The sequence below is a fragment of the Marmota marmota genome, unplaced genomic scaffold (assembly GCF_001458135.2).
Source record: "Marmota marmota marmota unplaced genomic scaffold, marMar, whole genome shotgun sequence".
Taxonomy (NCBI): Eukaryota; Metazoa; Chordata; class Mammalia; order Rodentia; family Sciuridae; genus Marmota; species Marmota marmota.
In genome coordinates this window covers 43,527,611-43,544,946 of record NW_026000229.1, presented here as the reverse complement: position 1 = coordinate 43,544,946, position 17,336 = coordinate 43,527,611, and the positions used below count along the sequence as shown (strand labels likewise).

At 37.7% G+C, this 17,336-nt stretch overlaps 1 protein-coding gene across 6 annotated transcripts in view; it reads left to right on the top strand.

The window, feature by feature from the left end:
* The window catches only part of Fmn1 (formin 1), a 399,662-nt gene that overhangs the window by 201,223 nt on the left and 181,103 nt on the right, over nt 1-17,336 (top strand). For all 6 annotated transcript variants that reach the window (XR_007343831.1, XM_048793077.1, XM_015480855.2 and 3 more), the window contains one exon: nt 786-936. Coding sequence is in view for 5 of the 6 variants with exons in the window: in XM_048793077.1 (XP_048649034.1) it covers nt 786-936 (151 nt within the window). In the remaining variant the exon portion in view is untranslated. The remainder of the gene's footprint in view (nt 1-785; nt 937-17,336) is intronic.

Here is a 17,336-nt window from a genome sequence, read left to right as displayed (position 1 = left end):
CTTGAGACAGCCCTCCCTCCCTTCCTTCCTTCCTTCCTTCCTTCCTTCCTTCCTTCCTTCCTTCCTTCCTGGGATTGAACTCAGGGGCACTTGACCACTGAACTACATCCCCAGCCCTACTTTGTATTTTATTTAGAGACAGGTTCTTACTGAGTTGCTTAGTGTCCTGGCTTTGAACTCGAGATTCTTCTGTCTCAGCCTCTGGAGCCATTGGGATTACAGGCGTGCTCCACAGCACCCTGTTGGAGGTGGGGTATTTTTAATCAAATACTTTTAAATGGGCACAGACTACACACATACTAACAACCTTGAACTAAGTTTACTTAATCCTGAAAATTATATTTAAAACCCATAGCAAAAGTCCAATTAAGGCAGATCTTTACCTTACCACTCCATTTTCAGGCCCTTAAGAATGTCTATGTCTCAGAAATGGTTATCTCTTCAATGATGCCCACTTTTGCCTGTCATGTGATAGAAATGTTCCAGATTTAGGAGAGCCTTGTGACCACAACCTCAGGCCCAGGACTTCTAGTCCCAAAATGCTTCCCTAGAGCTTTCTGATTATCTGATGACTATACTTTTTTTTGGAAGTGTGTGTTTGTGTGTGTTTAAATGTTTTATGGTGTATTTTGACTTTAAAAGTATAGCATAAAAGATTTCCTCTAAACTTTATGAGGGCTTTATATTTTTTACATTAAATAAAAATGAATTAGAAGGAGATATGATTTTATTATATTCTCTTCTGCTTTTGTTCTTAAGGTTAACTTGCCATTTTCTCATTTAAGCCAAAATGCTACACCGACCTTATGGGACTCCTTAGAAGAACCTGATATTCGGGACACTAGTGAATTTGAGTATTTATTCTCCAAAGACACAACTCAACAGAAGAAAAAACCTCTGTCAGAGACCTATGAGAAAAAAAACAAGGTCAAAAAGGTATTGAGTGATTATAGTAATGGTTTTAATTACATATACATTTGCCTCTGTGGGAATATACTATGTACTGCTGCTTTACTTTCCCTCTGTTTTCAGAAAACGTTTTGGAAGGTTTTGAGTCATAAATGGCAAAAGGGAGCCAATAATGAGAGAAATCTGTGCTTGCTATTTTGGTTGTATCTTCTGAATTTTCAAAATTTAACCTGGATTCTTTCACAATTAATTCTGTTGGGAAAAAATGTAATATTTAATTTGTTGTAAGTGAAAGTAGCTTATAGGCTATATGAAACACAGGGTTCAGCCAGGCACATTGGCACAGGCCTATAATCCCAGCAGCTCAGGAGGCTGAGGCAGGAGGATCACCAAGTTCAAAGTCAGCCTTAGCAACTTAGCGAGGCCTTAAGCAACTCAGTGTCTCCAAATAAAATATTTAAAAAGGGCTGAGGATGTGGCTCAGTGGTTAAGTACCCCTGGGTTTTATCCCTGGTACCAAAAAAGAAAAAAAAGGAAAGAAAAGCAGGATTTATTTATAAATTTATTCATTTAATGAATATTTACTGGGATCTTATGGTGCCCGGGTGGTTCTAGGCCTGCACTGTACAGTAGAACTATGTAGCTAGTTAAGTAATAAATAAAATAGATATTCACTTTCACTATCCACATTTCAGCTCTGTCCTTGTGACTTGTGACTACCATGTGGAATAGTGCAGAAATCAAACATTTCCATGATTACAGAAATTTCAGATGAACAACGTTGTCTAAGTATTTGGAATATTTTGGTTAAAAAAGCAATGAAACTGGTGATCCTTGCCTGTAGAGCTCATATTAACCATCAACATTGAAAACAAACCTTGTCAGTCCCCTCGTGGAGAAGTGGAGCAGAGTGAGGAGTGCCAGCTTTGCAAGGTGGGGACGGGGTCTTCAATTCTAAAGAAAGTGCAGTTCTCACTGGGGAGGTGACTTCTCAGCAAACGCGAGAACCGTGAGCCACTGGTCATCTGCGAGAGAATGAGTTTACCATCCCCAGCAGTCAGGCAGATGTGAGGCAGACTGTCTGTGGGGTCTAAATCAAAAGCACTAGGCCCTTTAACTTTGTGCACCTTAGTCCCCGAGCCATAGCACAAAGTGAAGTCTGCTGAGGTTTAGAATTGTCCCCTCCAAAGGTCCATGTATCAAAGACTTGGCTCCCAAGTTCCTGTTAGTAGAAGTTGGTGAGACCTTTAGGAGCTGGGGCCTAGCAAGAGGTCTTTAGGACATTGGGAGTATGCCCTTGAAAGATAATATGGGACTCGAATCTTTTCCTCTCTCTCCTGATAATGAAGTGAGTGGTTAGTTCTGTTGTGCATCCCTGTTCTGATGTGCTGCCCTTGACAGAGGCTGAAGCAATGGGGCCACCTGATCTTTTAATTGAACCTCCAAAACCGTGAGCCAAAGTAAACCTTTTCCTTCTGTAAGTTAATTGTCTCAGGTATTTTGTTACAGTGACAAAAGCTAACACAACATCCACTCATAATACTAGTCTAAGTGATGATTTAATGAAGTAAATGTGTGTGTTAGGTTCATTATAGTTCCTGGCACACAATCAGTCCTCAACCTATGATAGCTAATGGCATTTTTGCCACTGCTGCTATTTCTCTGTATTGGTGTTTTGATAATAGCAGAGGTGATGTTAAGAAGACAATAGAATAGTTGTGATGTTGATTTTCTTTTTTTTTAAATTATTATTCTTTTGGGATATATATGACAGTAGAGTATAATTTGACATATATACCTGGAGTATAACTTATTCTAATTAGGATTCTATTCTTGTGGTTTTACAGGATGTAGAGTTACCCTGGTCATGTATTAGTATACAAGAATAGGAAAGTTTTGTATGATTAATTCTACTGTCTTTCCTATTCTTCTCACCCCTCCCTTCCCTTTATTCCCCTTGGTCTAATCCACTTAACTTCTATTCTTCCCCTCTTCACCCTCCCTTGTTGTGGGTTAGCATCCAAAAATCAGAGATAACATTTGGTCTTTGGTTTTTTGGGATTGGTTTATTTCACTTAGCATGATATTCTCCAGGTCCATCTATTTTCTGGAAAATGCCATAATTTCATTTTTCTTTATGCCTGAGTAATGTTCCATTGTGTACATGTACCACATTTACTTTATCCATTCATCTGTTGAAGGGAACCTAGGTTGGTTCCATAGTTTGGCTATTGCGAATTGAGCTGCTATAAACATTGATGTGGCTGCATCACTGTAGTATGCTGATTTTAAGTCCTTTGAGTATAAGGCTTGGAGTAGGATAACTGGGTCAAATTATAGTTCCATTCCAAGTTTTTTGAGGAATCTCCATACTGCTTTACAGAGTGGTTACGTAAATTTACAGTCCTACCAGCATTATATGAGTGAACCTTTTCTCCCACATCCTTACCAATATTTGTTGTTACTTGTATTCTTGATAATTGCCATTCTGACTAGAGTGAGATATGAAATCTCAGTATAGTTTTAATTTGCATTTCTCTTTTTGCTAAAGAAGTTAAACATTTTTTCATATATTTTTGACCATTTATGTTTCTTCTTTTGTGAAGTGCTTGTTTGCCATGACCCATGCATCAAGAACAAAGGATTTCAAGTAGGGGCGATAGGAGATTAAGAAAAACACAGAGACAAAGAAAAACACCGAGACATTTTTAAGAAATGCTGGGGCCAGGTGGGACACTGTCATCTGATGGAGGAACAGTGACCCAGAACTAGCTCAGCATGTTTATTATATAGGATCTCATAATCAGAAAGGTAAACTACAGAAGCTTTGTAAATTGTTCAAGGCTTGTGAGTTGTCAGGAGGCTTCTTTGTGCACTAAAAAGTTACAGAGCTAGAAACATTTTGTAGCTGTTCTGCTATTACAGTGTTAGGAGCCTCCTGTGGCTATCCTCCTGTACCAGAAAACCCATTGTACTGGAATGTCTGTTAACTATTGATGTCAGAGGCCGTACCAAGGCTGCTCACATCCTCACCTTTGGTAAGGAATGTTTCCCAGGCTTGGCTTTTGCCTACCCCACACTGTCACCTGCTGACCAGGGCTCATTTGCTCTCCACACTTGTTCAGTTCCTTTGCCCATTTATTGATTGCGTTATTTGTTTTTTTGTGTTGAGGTTTTGAGTTCTTTGTATATCCTGGAGATTAATGCTATATCTGAGATGTAGGTGGCAAAGGTTTTCTCCCATTCTTGATTGTTTCCTTAATTTGAATCCATCCTATTTATTGATTCTTGATTTTACTTCTTCCCCTTTAGGAGTCTTATTGAGGAAGTTGGTTCCTAAGTGGCATGATAGCAATTTGGGGCTACCTTTTCTTCTAGTAGGTGCAGGGTCTCAGTTCCAGTGCCTAAGTCCTTGATCCACTTTGAGTTGAGTTTTGTGCAGGTTAAGAGATGGAGGTTCAATTTCATTCTACTACATATGGATTTCCAGTTTTCCCAGCACCATTATTGAAGAGGCTATATTTTCTCCAATGTATGTTTATGGTGCCTTTGTCTAGTATGAGTTAACTGTATTTATTTATTTTTATATTTTTCCCTTAGTTGTTGCTAGATCTTTATTTTATTTATTTTTATGTGGTGCTGAGAATCAAACCCAGTGCCTCACACTTGCAAGGCAAGTACGCTATTGCTGAGCCCCAGCCCCGAGTTAACTGTATTTATATAGGTTTTTCTCTGTGTCTTCTATTATGTTTCACTGATCTTCATGCCTGTTTTTCTTGTGCCAATATCATGCTGTTTTTTGTTACTATAGCTCTGTATAGTGTAATTTAAGGTGTGTTATTGTGATGCCTTCTTCTTCACTTATCTCTCTAAGGATTGCTTTGGCTGTTTGGGCCTCTTATTTTTCCCAATGAATTTTATGATTGCTTTTCTGTTTCTATGAAGAACATCACTGGAATTTTAATAGGAATTGCATTAAATCTGTTTTGCGCTTTTGGTGATATGGCTATTTTGACGATATTAATTCTGCCTATCCAAGAACATGGGAGATCTTTCCATTTTCTGAGGTCTTCTTCAACTTCTTTTTTAGTGTTCTGTAGTTTTGATTGTAAAGGCCTTTCACAAAATTAACACCCATAAATCAATTGTGTCCCTATACACCAATGATGAATCAGCTGAAAGAGAAATCAGGAAAACTATCCCACACAATAGCCTGATGTTGATTTTCTATGTGAGCTTTGAGCTAGTTGTCTTCCTCCTTGCATTTTCCCTCTTCCTTAAAACATGATTAACAATATTCAAATCTACCCAAACCTTCAGGATGTTATAAGATTCAAATCCATGAGGATTTGAGGAAGTGTTTTAAAAGGTGCATAATATCGAATGATGTTACTATCATCAACATTTCCTTCTTAAATTATATGATGGGGTTCATCCATTAGTTCATAACTTGAGCAACATTATGATTATGAAATTGCAACTTACAGATTAAAAAATGTGAAAACTAGCTTTCTGCTAGTCATATCAGATTTTTCCATTGATTTGAATTATGAATGAAAATCATGAAGTTTTTTTATTTCTTAAGTTCATAAGAATTGTATTACCATGACAAAATACTCTCAATTGTTGGATAGCAGAGCAAATCTTTTAAGAGAACATATTGCATGCAATAGTTTGAATTTTTCTAATAAAACAGTATGTCCCAGGCAAGAAGTCAGTTGATATACTGTAATGTGCATTCCCATCCAGGAGATTTGTATAGGATGTAGTACATCTGTGCCTTGAAGTCAGGCTGACTTTTTAAAATGCCACCTATAGAAACAGAAGACTATTGTTGCTACATAAAACACAAAGGAAAAAATTTTACATTCTATAAACAGCCTCCATTTACCTCTCTTGGGAAAACTTCTTCGGTTAACTGAAAGTTCTGAATGTTATACGGTACCATACTAAATTTACTTGTGCTTTCTATTTCTTCTTAGATTGCTGTCACTCCCTTAGTTTCTCTCTGGTACCATATTATTCACCTGTAAAATGAAATATTTCCATTTTGGTGAATGAATGTTTGTTGTTAAGATATCAAAATATCTGGTCACTTATTTCATATCTCATAATCGTTTGCCTGTTCAACAGTGGATTTTAATTAAGGCAGTCAATACTTCATGATTTATCTTGTTTCTGTCCGAGAGGGTAGATACCTTCGTTTGAACTTTCTGGATAGTGAGGTTTGGTTACCCCCTAGAATTGATGTGCACGTGCAGTGTGTGTGGTTTTCTGTAAATGGAGGCAGAAATGGGAGTCTGCTGGAGTTTTATGGTGAGGATGCTGCTGCATTCAGAGAGCTCTGTGGCTTACCTTAGAGATGAGGTGTTAAGCTTTAAAGCAAATAATGATTTGAATCAGTGCCAGAAAACTCTAAAGCCTGCCTCCTATGAGTCTTCCCTCTATGCCTGTGGCCAGATTTCCAACATCAAGATGGGTTCCTTGGTCTCTTTCAAGAGTCAGATGTTTGTTTGTTTTTTCTCAAAATGAAAACAAAAAGTTTTTTGGGGGGTGGGGTGGGGTGGGGGGGGGAGCTGTGCACAGCTGAGGAGTTTCAGCATTGGAGGCAAACTTCTTCAGCTTAATCACAGAATGGTTCTTGTACAAGAAGACCAGGAGAACATTTGCCAAATAAGGTTTCTATTAGGATGATGCTGATGACTTAACTGAAGAAAGAACTGTGTATTTAAAAATCCAGCATTCTGAATCTTGGCTCGTAGGGGCTTAGCCAGCATTGAGACATAAACAAGCACATCCCTTAAATAGAGATGGTCTTTATCCCTCTGCACATTCCACATTCATATTTCAGAAAGAATGAGAAGAGTTGTCAAGTCTGCTGAACTCAGATACTACTTTCTAGATCCAGTCTCTATAATGGTGTTTAATTTTCCAACCTCTTGCATTGGTTTCAAGTAAGCAGAAATGTGTGTATTCTCAAACTGAGCAGAGCTCCTGCTCCATAACATCGTGTAGTCTAAGGCTAGAAGGAACTTCCCCCATCATCTAATTCCATTCCCTTATTTGGCACATTAGAAATTGAGGCCTAGAAAGACAAAGTGTCTTCAAGAGGTTTTCTCATCTTACCTGAGAAGACATTAATAATGAGGAACATTGAGCTAATGGATATTCAAGAACCTCAGCATATGTCAGCCTTTCCCTGATAGTTAAATGGTAATTTGCCATACCTCTGATAGTAGCAACTTTTACTGGGATGCTCGATTTGAAGTTCGTGAATGAGAACAGCTGCTACCAAGACCATCAAGTCACAGCTATACTTGAGCAAGTCCAAAGTATTTCTTGTGTTTTAAGATTCTCCAGAGTGTTTTTCAGAGTTTTCCAACAGAAAAACAAATATTTGAATGAAAAGATGTGCTTTACATGTAACTCCAGCAAGGAATGTGAAGATTTGGAGCCTAGTATTTTCCTTTGACTCTATCATTCCATTTTACATATTAGCTATAACAAAAAAATTAAACACTAATTATTACAAATTTGTATTGCATACTCAGGTAGGTGTCATCCTCATTTGTGACACTAGAATACTGTGCCACTTCAAACACAGCAGTAACCAAGTTAAGAACCAGAGCTGAAAACATCAGCACTCGAGGGCGCCACCAACACTTGGTACTTATCTTTTTTTTTTTTTTTTCTATTTTCTAAACTTCAGATTGATTTAATCTTCCCACACTAATTTCTTCTCTACAAAACTGGGAATTACAACTCCTTAACATGGCACTTATGAAAATAAAGGAAAATTATCATTATGAAAACACTTTGACATCCCTTTTCTGGGATGTTGTAGTAATCTCTTAGTTTATGAACTAATGTGAAAGTTTTGGAAAGAAAATCCTGAACATCATTGATTCCTGAGGTTTTCATGATCTTAAATAATCAGTGTGTTTATTCCTGAAACTATTTACAAATGGTGATCTCAAGGTCATTCTTATTTGTCAATATCTGTAGCAATTTCACAACTTCCTTTCATGATGCACTCCAACATGTAGTAGTTCATCTCAGGTTGGTTTATATACAGTCCTTGTACTACAAAATAAGAATGTCCTCTGTCAATATGCCCATATTTACATTGTCCTTAAGTTACACTTGCTTCTGAGCAGGTGAGTACCCTGATCAGGATCCAGAAATCTACCTTCATTGTCTGAGAGTCTTTTTCATGGTTTCTGTGAAGGAAGTAGCTACTTTGATAAGCTTTCCAATTGCATTCTATATTTTGCCTGACAACTTTCTGAGAATCAGCACTACCTGCCAATATTCCTCCTCTCTTCAAACGATGTGATCTGACTTTGAATTATAAATCATCTCTGCTTCCTCTTCTGTGAGATGTAGATAAGCCTGCCTTTCCCTTCTGTCTTTTTAGTAGACATTTCTTAGGAACTAATGAGATGCTGGCTATTTTCTCTGAGTGCTTTGGGGGAGGGAGGCTGTGATGGTTCAGCTGATGCTTGTCTGTTGAAATTTTCTGGTGCCAAAAGTTTTCAGCATTGATTGTAATTTGGTCACTTTGGCCAGGATCATAGTTGTAATTCTCAAATCCTAGACTTTGGTGTCTCCGTTTATTGGGGGAGGACTGAAGGGTGGAAGGAGAGCATTGTTTGGAAGGCTGAATGTAAATTTACAGGGTTTTCATAACCTATTGCCTTCCAAGTTTATAGTATTTCAGCATTTATGACAAAGATGATTTCTCTTGGCTGCCTTGGAAAGGTATGTATATTATTTTTTCCCCTGGGGTAAGGCTGAGTTTGTCAACCCTTTTACATTTCTCATGTGTTTAATAAATGAGTAGTGTGTTAGCAGATATCATCAAGAAAATGTTCTCTGTGTTGATTGTACCAATACATGACCTGAAATTGTTAGTGCTATGTCCAGACTCCTTGAGTAGGCTGCGGAATGATTAGGTTTGCTTGTTCTTCAGTGTAGAGGACCTGACTGGCCAAATTGACCCAAAGGAAGCAGCAGCTCCTACTCCATGATGGGCACCAGTTTATAAAATCTCGCTTTGTAAATTCTGTTTGGAAATGAAATGGCACAAAAAATTAGGTTGTACATTTACTTTATTTGCTTATTTTTTAAAAAGTGGTTAGAACTTGTCAAATATGGATATCAATGATTCTTTCAGAATGTTGAATCTGAATGTTGTTCTTGGAGTTCAACTTGTTTCTCTTGTTGGCTGTTGAACAGTAACTTAATCTGGGTTTGTACCTCAAGCCAGCTGCAGAGTCATTAAGATGCTCATTACCTACCCCAAACCACAAGAGGGCACCTTAGAATGCTCTGAGCTAGAATGGTTTCCCCATGCCTAAGGAACCAAGAAAAGAGTAGCTGCCCCCAAGCACCCTCTTTAGTCTAGTTAAATCTTTTTGTTGTGAACTATGAGGCCATGTTTCATAGCATGTTACCCACACAGAGTTTTGGGAGCCAAATGCATATTAGAAAGTCTTGTAGGTATTAGTAAAATAAAAATCATTCATAGGCATAATTCCAGTGCTTAGAATGAATGACCATAGCATAAAAATTTATGAAGTATTAGACTTAATCCCTTTGGGTCTGATTCCAGAATCCACCCCTCAACACACACACACACACACACACACACACACACACAATTTTAAAAATCTCCTTTATAAATAGAATCTTTACTTGAATACAAATTTGGGATTATCTAATTTGAAAATGAAAAACAATGTGATTGGAGATTGTTTATTGGTTTAGTAGTTCTCTCATAGAATATCTTGAAAGACATGAGTTTTTCAAAAGCATTTATCTACTCCTTCTAGTTGAGGAAAGTTTCGAAATCCATGCATATTTTCATGAGGGTCATTCATTTATCCTCAATATAGGTCCTTTCTAAGACAGTGGCATGGATAGGAGCTCATCCTGGTTGGGGCTGAGTACCTGTGCCAGGACCTTGATGGTGGCAGTCATTCCTCTGACCTCCAGGTCCCAGCTAGAAATATGTAGGGTACACAGCAAGAATATGGAAAGATCTATATGTATACTTAAGTCATATACCCAGATTACATGGTTGCTTCACAACTGAGCTTACAAATGCTTTGCAAAGTAAATGAAGATCTGAGCAGCTCCTTCACACACACGTGACCTCACGTGCTTAATGTGAGCAGAAAGAAAGTATTAATAGCCTGGTATTTATTTACTATTTCTCAAATGAAAATGACAATGGAAGATATCACTAATAGAAATGATCTAATGCTCAGTAGATTTGGATTGTTGCCATATATTAACTTATTTAATCTTCAGAACTCAATGAGTTGGTTACTGTTATTATTCTCATTCTGTAGATGAGGAAACTAGAGCCTGATGTGTTGAGGAACTTGCCTGTCACAACCAAACTCAGGTGGCAGAGCAAATGAGTGACTCCAGCAAGAAGCCCAGAGCTTGTCCTCTTAATGACTTAAAAAATAGCATGTAGGTCTGAATTTAATTACACACCTATCTTTAAGTTTACTTGGCAAAGCTGAATTTTATTTCATGTTCATTGTATAGTGAAAGAAGCACTGGCTTGGTGTTAGTCAATGTGGTTTGTATGTCTGACTTTCACCCTAGCCAACTGGTGAGTCCTGGACAAGTCCTTTACATTCTCCAGGTCTTAATTTTCTCATTTGTCAAACCCTAAACTTTAATTTGTAAAAATTCCAAGACTCTGGTCATTACTTCTGTTTTGCAGACAGGACACTTGAAATTTACCAGTTTTCATTTTACTTATTAGAGGGAAGACAGACAAGGGAGTCACATGAACCAACATCTTAGCTCTCAGACTCATGCACATTCTGATAAATCAGGATGCCTTCTGTAAACCATCACTAGCAATTTGGTGAGTCATAGGTACAAGGGCACTCAGGGAATAATTGTGATTTTAATAATCTTCCAGTCTTTAGAGAATTACTTTTAGATAAACCAAGTTTCTTTATGCACTGGGGTATTAAAGTGCTGGAAACATGATAGGAATACTGCAGTGGAAATTAACTAGAGATTTTGTCTTGACTGGAATCAGCAGTTGCTGTGTCTGGTCAAGTGACCTTAGTTTCATTAACAAACTTGGCATCTGGAGTGGAAGTTTAAAAATACTCCAGGTGCAAAATATCAGAGTTTATCTGCATTTGGACACTTTCACACATACTTTTAAAACTGTGTGTGCAAGTGTGTAAGTAGAACAAAACTGTGAATTTGAACTTTGCCTAGTCAGTGAGTAACATGGAATATACCATAAAACCAGGCTTAGAACCACAGTGCTTCTTTCCTCCAAGATGCAGTTCCCTCCTCACAATTGTCCTTATGTAACAAAACTGTGGCTGGCAGCAGCAGCAGCAGCAGCAGTTGGTCTTTGATTGAGCTGGCCAATGCCCTTCAGGCTAGTGTGATCCTTCATCACCCATTCCTCATCCTTTAGCAGTTTCCAGGGTCCGGAGGCCAAGAGTTCAGGCTGCACCAGACAGTGCTGTCCAAGTACTTCCTAGGAGGGTCTGGCTTGACCCCAAGTACTATGGCCACATTTCTAATTTTTTGATAAAATACCTTTGACCCAGTGCTTGATTTCATTTAGGCCTGACCTGATTTCTCTCCAGCTGAGGCTAATTTGCATGGCTGTAAACACGGTCCTTACAAAGCTCACCAACTGTGATAAAAGCAAAGGAAACCTGAGACACTGGAAACTCAAAAATCCGCCTTCAGTATCCAAGGCTGACTCTGAGTCACGCCTCAGCCCAGGAGGCTGCCAGCCTGCAGCAGCTAAAGAAATGTTATTCTGATTGATCTGATTAGGGCAGCAAGGTTAGCCATGGTCAATTTACAAAGACAGTATGAGAAGAAATCATGTGTGTTGCCATGTTATGGGTCAATGAGGCCCCTGCCAGAAGTTATGAAAAGCCACTGCTCTGCCAGGACCATTATCAAATCTCCTGGGTAGGGTACAAATGGGATTGGAGGTTTAGGGACCCCTCCAGTGGAATGAATGACAAAGGGGATTGGACTGCAAAGAACTAGTGAATCACAGTTGCTTTCAGTTGGATTCCTTAGCTGCCAAGCCCCTGCCTTGTGAGTGGGGGAGCCTGGGAGTTCCCCAGTACAGCGGGAGGAGTGGAAAGGAGGTGCAAAGGCTGATTTGACATGGACATGGGGCTCTGCGGTGACCTGTGGAAGCAGCCAGATGGAACCTATTGGGCATTTTGATCCCTTCCTTCACCACAAAAGTGGTTTAATTGGGATCTGGCTCCAGGTTCTGGTTGCCAAATAACCTGAGTTTTAGTGTTTTCATTTTCATTAATTAACTTTTATGCTAGGTACCTTATTAGTCACATTAAGGCATTTTGCATGTGCAGAATATCCTAGGAGGTAAGAAGGAGGTCTTTAAAAATAGCAAAGAGCTGCAAGTACCAGGGGGTTAATTCATGACCTAATTATCACATCACCTTTTACTTTCCTGTAGACTCTCTTGTACAATTTCCCTGGTTTAAAATAAGCACTCGAACTAACTATTAAAGTTTGCTTTTGAATGGTCGTTGCATTCATATTGATTCAGAAGATTTTTGGATGTTGCACCCTGGGTGTGGTTCTCCTTCCTCCCATCCAAACCAGGAACATAAATGTTACTTGCAACAATGGGATAAGGCACATTAATTAACAAAGAAAGATTTATTTAAAATTGGGCCAACAGAAAGCCGCACTGCTTGAGCTGGGGCTCATTATAGATAGATCACTCTGTGCTATAATCATGTTACTAATGGAAAAAATGAGGCGATGAGATGGATGATCACATGGAGAAGAATGTGATTCAGAATGTAGCAGTAAAATCCCTGAAGCACATTATGATTAGGATACTTTAGTAAGATTCTAGAGAAGGTAGGTCATGCTATGCTTTTTCAAAAACTCAATCCAGTTGAACTCAGACATTAAATTGCCACCCATGGAAGTGAGGGACATCTGACATGAAGGTATAGGGAGGAGGAGGGAGGAAGAGGGAGCAAGAGGGAGGAGGAGGGAGGACTCAGAGCAATGCAGAATCCCCACTTATCAGCTGGGACCTTGGTGTTTGCCTCAGAACAGCAGCAATCCAGTGGCAAGGCCTGAACTCCAGCCTTCCTACCACCTGCTTCCTCCAGCACACCTTGTGCAGTGAGGGTCCACAGTAGAGTAAGTATTGGAGGAGGGAGGATAGGAGGGCAGCAGGGGGATTTGGAAAGTGAAGGGAAAGTGAGGAAGGAGAGATAGGAAAGCAAGAAATGAAAGATGGAGACCAGGCAGGGATAAACATGAGAGTTTATTTGTCAGAACTGATAAATGAAGGCCATCTCTCTCTGTAGTGTAGAGAGGCAAAACAGGCTTGGGTTCTGGGACTTTTATGGGGCAGGCTCAGGAATCAGAGCAGGGTGGGTCCTAATGTGGGTGGTCAGAGGTTGGGTTGGTATGAGGGAGTGGTGAGCCTTTCTCAGAAATACCCTTAGGTGGGAAATTTTCCTTAAAATGGTGGCTGTCACTTAAGATGGCCCTCCAGACACTAAGCAAGGACCTTATAGAAAGGCCTGGTATTTTCAGAGTCATTTCTTTGCTTATGGAATAAGGGCTTCCATCTTCCTAAAGATCATTTGTTAAGTTACTCCCCACCTCATCTGCAAAGTGAGAATAATAAACAGGTGTACTTTAAGGTGTGGTTGTGAGTGTTAATATTATATTTGATGTGTTTTGCCAAGAGCCCCTAGAGTGTTTGCTGCTTCTGCTCTGTCACCACCATCATTAGCACCATCATCAGAAGGAATAAAAATGATGAGACTAATGGGAAATGCTCTAATATCATCTCCCTGCCCCCCGATTGGTTATAACCTGCAGCCTCATCTCTCATTCAGTGGTGGCTCTGGGCCCCCGGGACTAGCAAAAACTCCATTTTGCCCCCTACTTTGTGTGTGTGTGTGTGTGTGTGTGAGAGAGAGAGAGAGAGAGAGAGAGAGAGAGAGAGAGAGAGAGATAATCAAGGGGAAGAACTATGTAGTTAAAGAAAAAGAATTTTAGCCGGATACTCTACGATGAATGCCCTCAATGTATGCCAAGGTAAAACAATGAAGCAGAACAAGAAGATGATAAAGTCTGTTTTCTAGTACTGCCTTTATTTGGCATTCTGGGTAAATTAAGTTTACAGTATACTTTTAAATATGCTAGCTGATGGCTGGTAACATAATGTGTCCTCCTTAAATCTTGTAGAACATGATAGGTAGTAAATGAACGTGAACATGTATGGAAAGCTGGGGTATAGCTCAGGGGAGGGCACTTGCCCAGCATATGCAAGGTTTGATCCCCAGCACAGCAGGAAAAAAACCCCAAAACACAGAATGGCCAATTCAGGGGATGGTCAGACATTTAAAGTAGGTTATCTCAGGTTGTTTTCTCTATTAACAATTAAATAGACTGAAGGAACTATCATACTTTACTAAATTTTGTCATCAGAATTACAGGAATATAATTTTAAAAGTCAAACAGTATTAAAAGACCGAAAAAAAATTATGCAAATTTCAACAAATTTTCCATACAGAGCCTACCTTTATGATCAAAATGAAATCAAGTTAGAAATCCTATCAATAACAAAAGTATAGCTTAAAGGTATTGATGTAAAAAAACTTCCTTACCTTTTAAAATTTATAATCATAACCACAAATAAGTCATGTGTTAAGAAATTAGTTATAAGACACTCAGAAAACACTTATAACAACAACAAGGAGTAAATACAAAAACAGGGTATTGCTAAAATAAATATATGATCATAAATATTTAAATTAAAAGAAGATCAAAAATAAGATTCCAAAATTAGGTAGAAGAAAGAAAATCAAGCAAACTCAAGAAATTAGAATAATTTCCCAATATTTCTATCAGGATGAACTATTAAAAAAATGCCATTTTTACAAGTTAGGTATAAACAATTTCATCTGGTTCAACTTCATACAATTTTAAGAGATGAGATTGGAATATTTTTTAGAAATTAAATACAGAAGATCAATGATGGAAGTTTTTGCTTTGAAAACAATAACAATATTAAAGAACATTTAGCAAGAATAGGCAAAACAAACATAAGTATCAGAGAGTTAAAAGTAAATGTAACTACAGATGCATGGAAATGTGTAAGATCACACTGTGAACTAACTTTCACCAATAGATGAAAATAACATGAAATGACTTCCTCAAATATAAAAAAATCATCAAAATAGGAAGAAACAGACACCTGAATGGTTCTATAAATATTAAGGAAATTACAGTGGTAGTTTAAAATCGTCATACAAAGTAACAGGCCCAGACTGTTTTATTACCCTCGCATTTCCTTCTCTTACACATAATGCTTTAGGGGATAGAAAATCATGTTAAACTCATGGCTAGTGTATGTAACCTTGATGGTACTACCAGCACAGGACAGGACAATTTCTCTTGTCAATATCGATATACAGATCCTAACCAGAGTATTAACAAACTAAATCTATCAATGTTTGATGATTAAATGTGGCTTATTTCACATTTGATTTAAAATTAGGAAATGTTTTTGTAAGTTAATAGGTTAAGGGAAGAAGAACGACATGACTATCCCAAAAAATGATGGAAAAACATTTTATTAAATTTTCTTATGATTTATAATGAAATTTTATAGCTAACTAAACATGGAAGGGAACATCTTTAGCTCCCAAAGAATGTCTCTAAAAAAGGCATACGACAAAATCATGTTGGTGAAAAATGAACAGCTTTCTTTCTGAGATGAGGACAAAAGAGGAATACCTACTTTGGCCTCTTTTAATTGACATTGTGGTGGAGACCCATGACAGTGTAATAAGACAAAGGAATTGAAAGACATTAGGAAGGGAAAAATGGAATTAAGTTGTTTAGAGATTGTGACTTTCTGTATTGAAAACCTCTATTGATAAATCATAAAAAATAAAAGACTGGTTGTGGCTCAGCAGTAGAGCGATCGTGTGGCACGTGCGAGGCCCTGGGTTCGATCCTCAACACCACATAAAAATAAATAAATGAAATAAAGGTATTGTGTCCACCTACAACTAAAAAATAAAAATATTTTTTTAAAAAGACTATGGTATATCTGGTAGACATAATATCAATATGTAATAAGCACATTTTTATATACTAGCAATAAGTAGAATATGTAATTTAAAAATATCATTACAGCCCTCATTGATATACAGAATACAGGTATGACGATGTGAGGAAAAAAGAAAGAAGTGGGTCACAATATATTGGGTAGAGAGAAGTGATCGGAGGGGAGGGNNNNAACAATACTTCCTTAGGGGGGAAAGGAAGGACAGCAGAATAAAATAGACATTATTATTGCTGTATGTATATACGTGACTGCATGACCAATGTGATTCTGCAAATTTTCAAAAATTTGAAAATTTTCAGAAAATTTCAGAAAAATGAGAAATTATACCCCATCTGATTCAAATGTATGATATGTCAAGATCATTGTACTGTCATCTGTAACTAAATAAAACAAATAATAAAAAATATATCATTACAGGAACATAAAATAAGAGTAAATCTAAGTGAATGTAGTCAAGATTTAGTGTAGCAAATATTAAGCTTTATTGAAAGCATGTAAGTAGACTTAGCCAGACACAGTGGCTCATGCCTGTAATCCCAGCAGCTTGGGAGGCTGAGGCAGGAGGATCCCAAGTTTAAAACCAGCCTAAGCAACTTGCCAAGTCCCTAAGCAACTTAGTGAGACCCCCTGGGTTCATTCCCCAGTACCACCTCTACCCCCTGAAAAAAAAGAAAGAAAGCATTTAATTAGACTCAAAAAGATAGAGGGACATTCTCTTTATGAACAGAAAAGCCAATATTAAAAAGGTGTCAGTGATTTTCAAATTGATTTCTGGCTTAAAAGTAAATCCAAGTGGGATTATTTGGAATTTAATAAGCTTATTTTAAAATCTATGCAGAAGAAAAAGACTTCAAAACTAACCAAATTACTCCAAAAAACAAAAACATAGTAGAAGACTTACACCTTTGCATATTTAATGAAGTAAAATTATAAACAGTAAGGTAGCTGTAGAAGGGCAGTAACTGACAGAAACATAAAAAAAATGAATGTGATATCTTACATCAGTGGGGAAAATTGCCTATTAAAAGAAGGATTTTAAAAGTTAAATAAAAATGATGTAAAAGGAAAGAAAATGGATCTCTCCCTCACTTCATGAATAAAAATCAATTCTTGGATATATTAAGCATATAAATGAGATAGGAAAAAGTTATCATTTTAGAAAAGAATGTATGAGCATATCTCTTGACCTCACATGGAAAAGGCATAAAAAAACACAAAACAATAAGAAATATTACTACCTTAAAATAAAATTCTATTAAAATAGAGAACC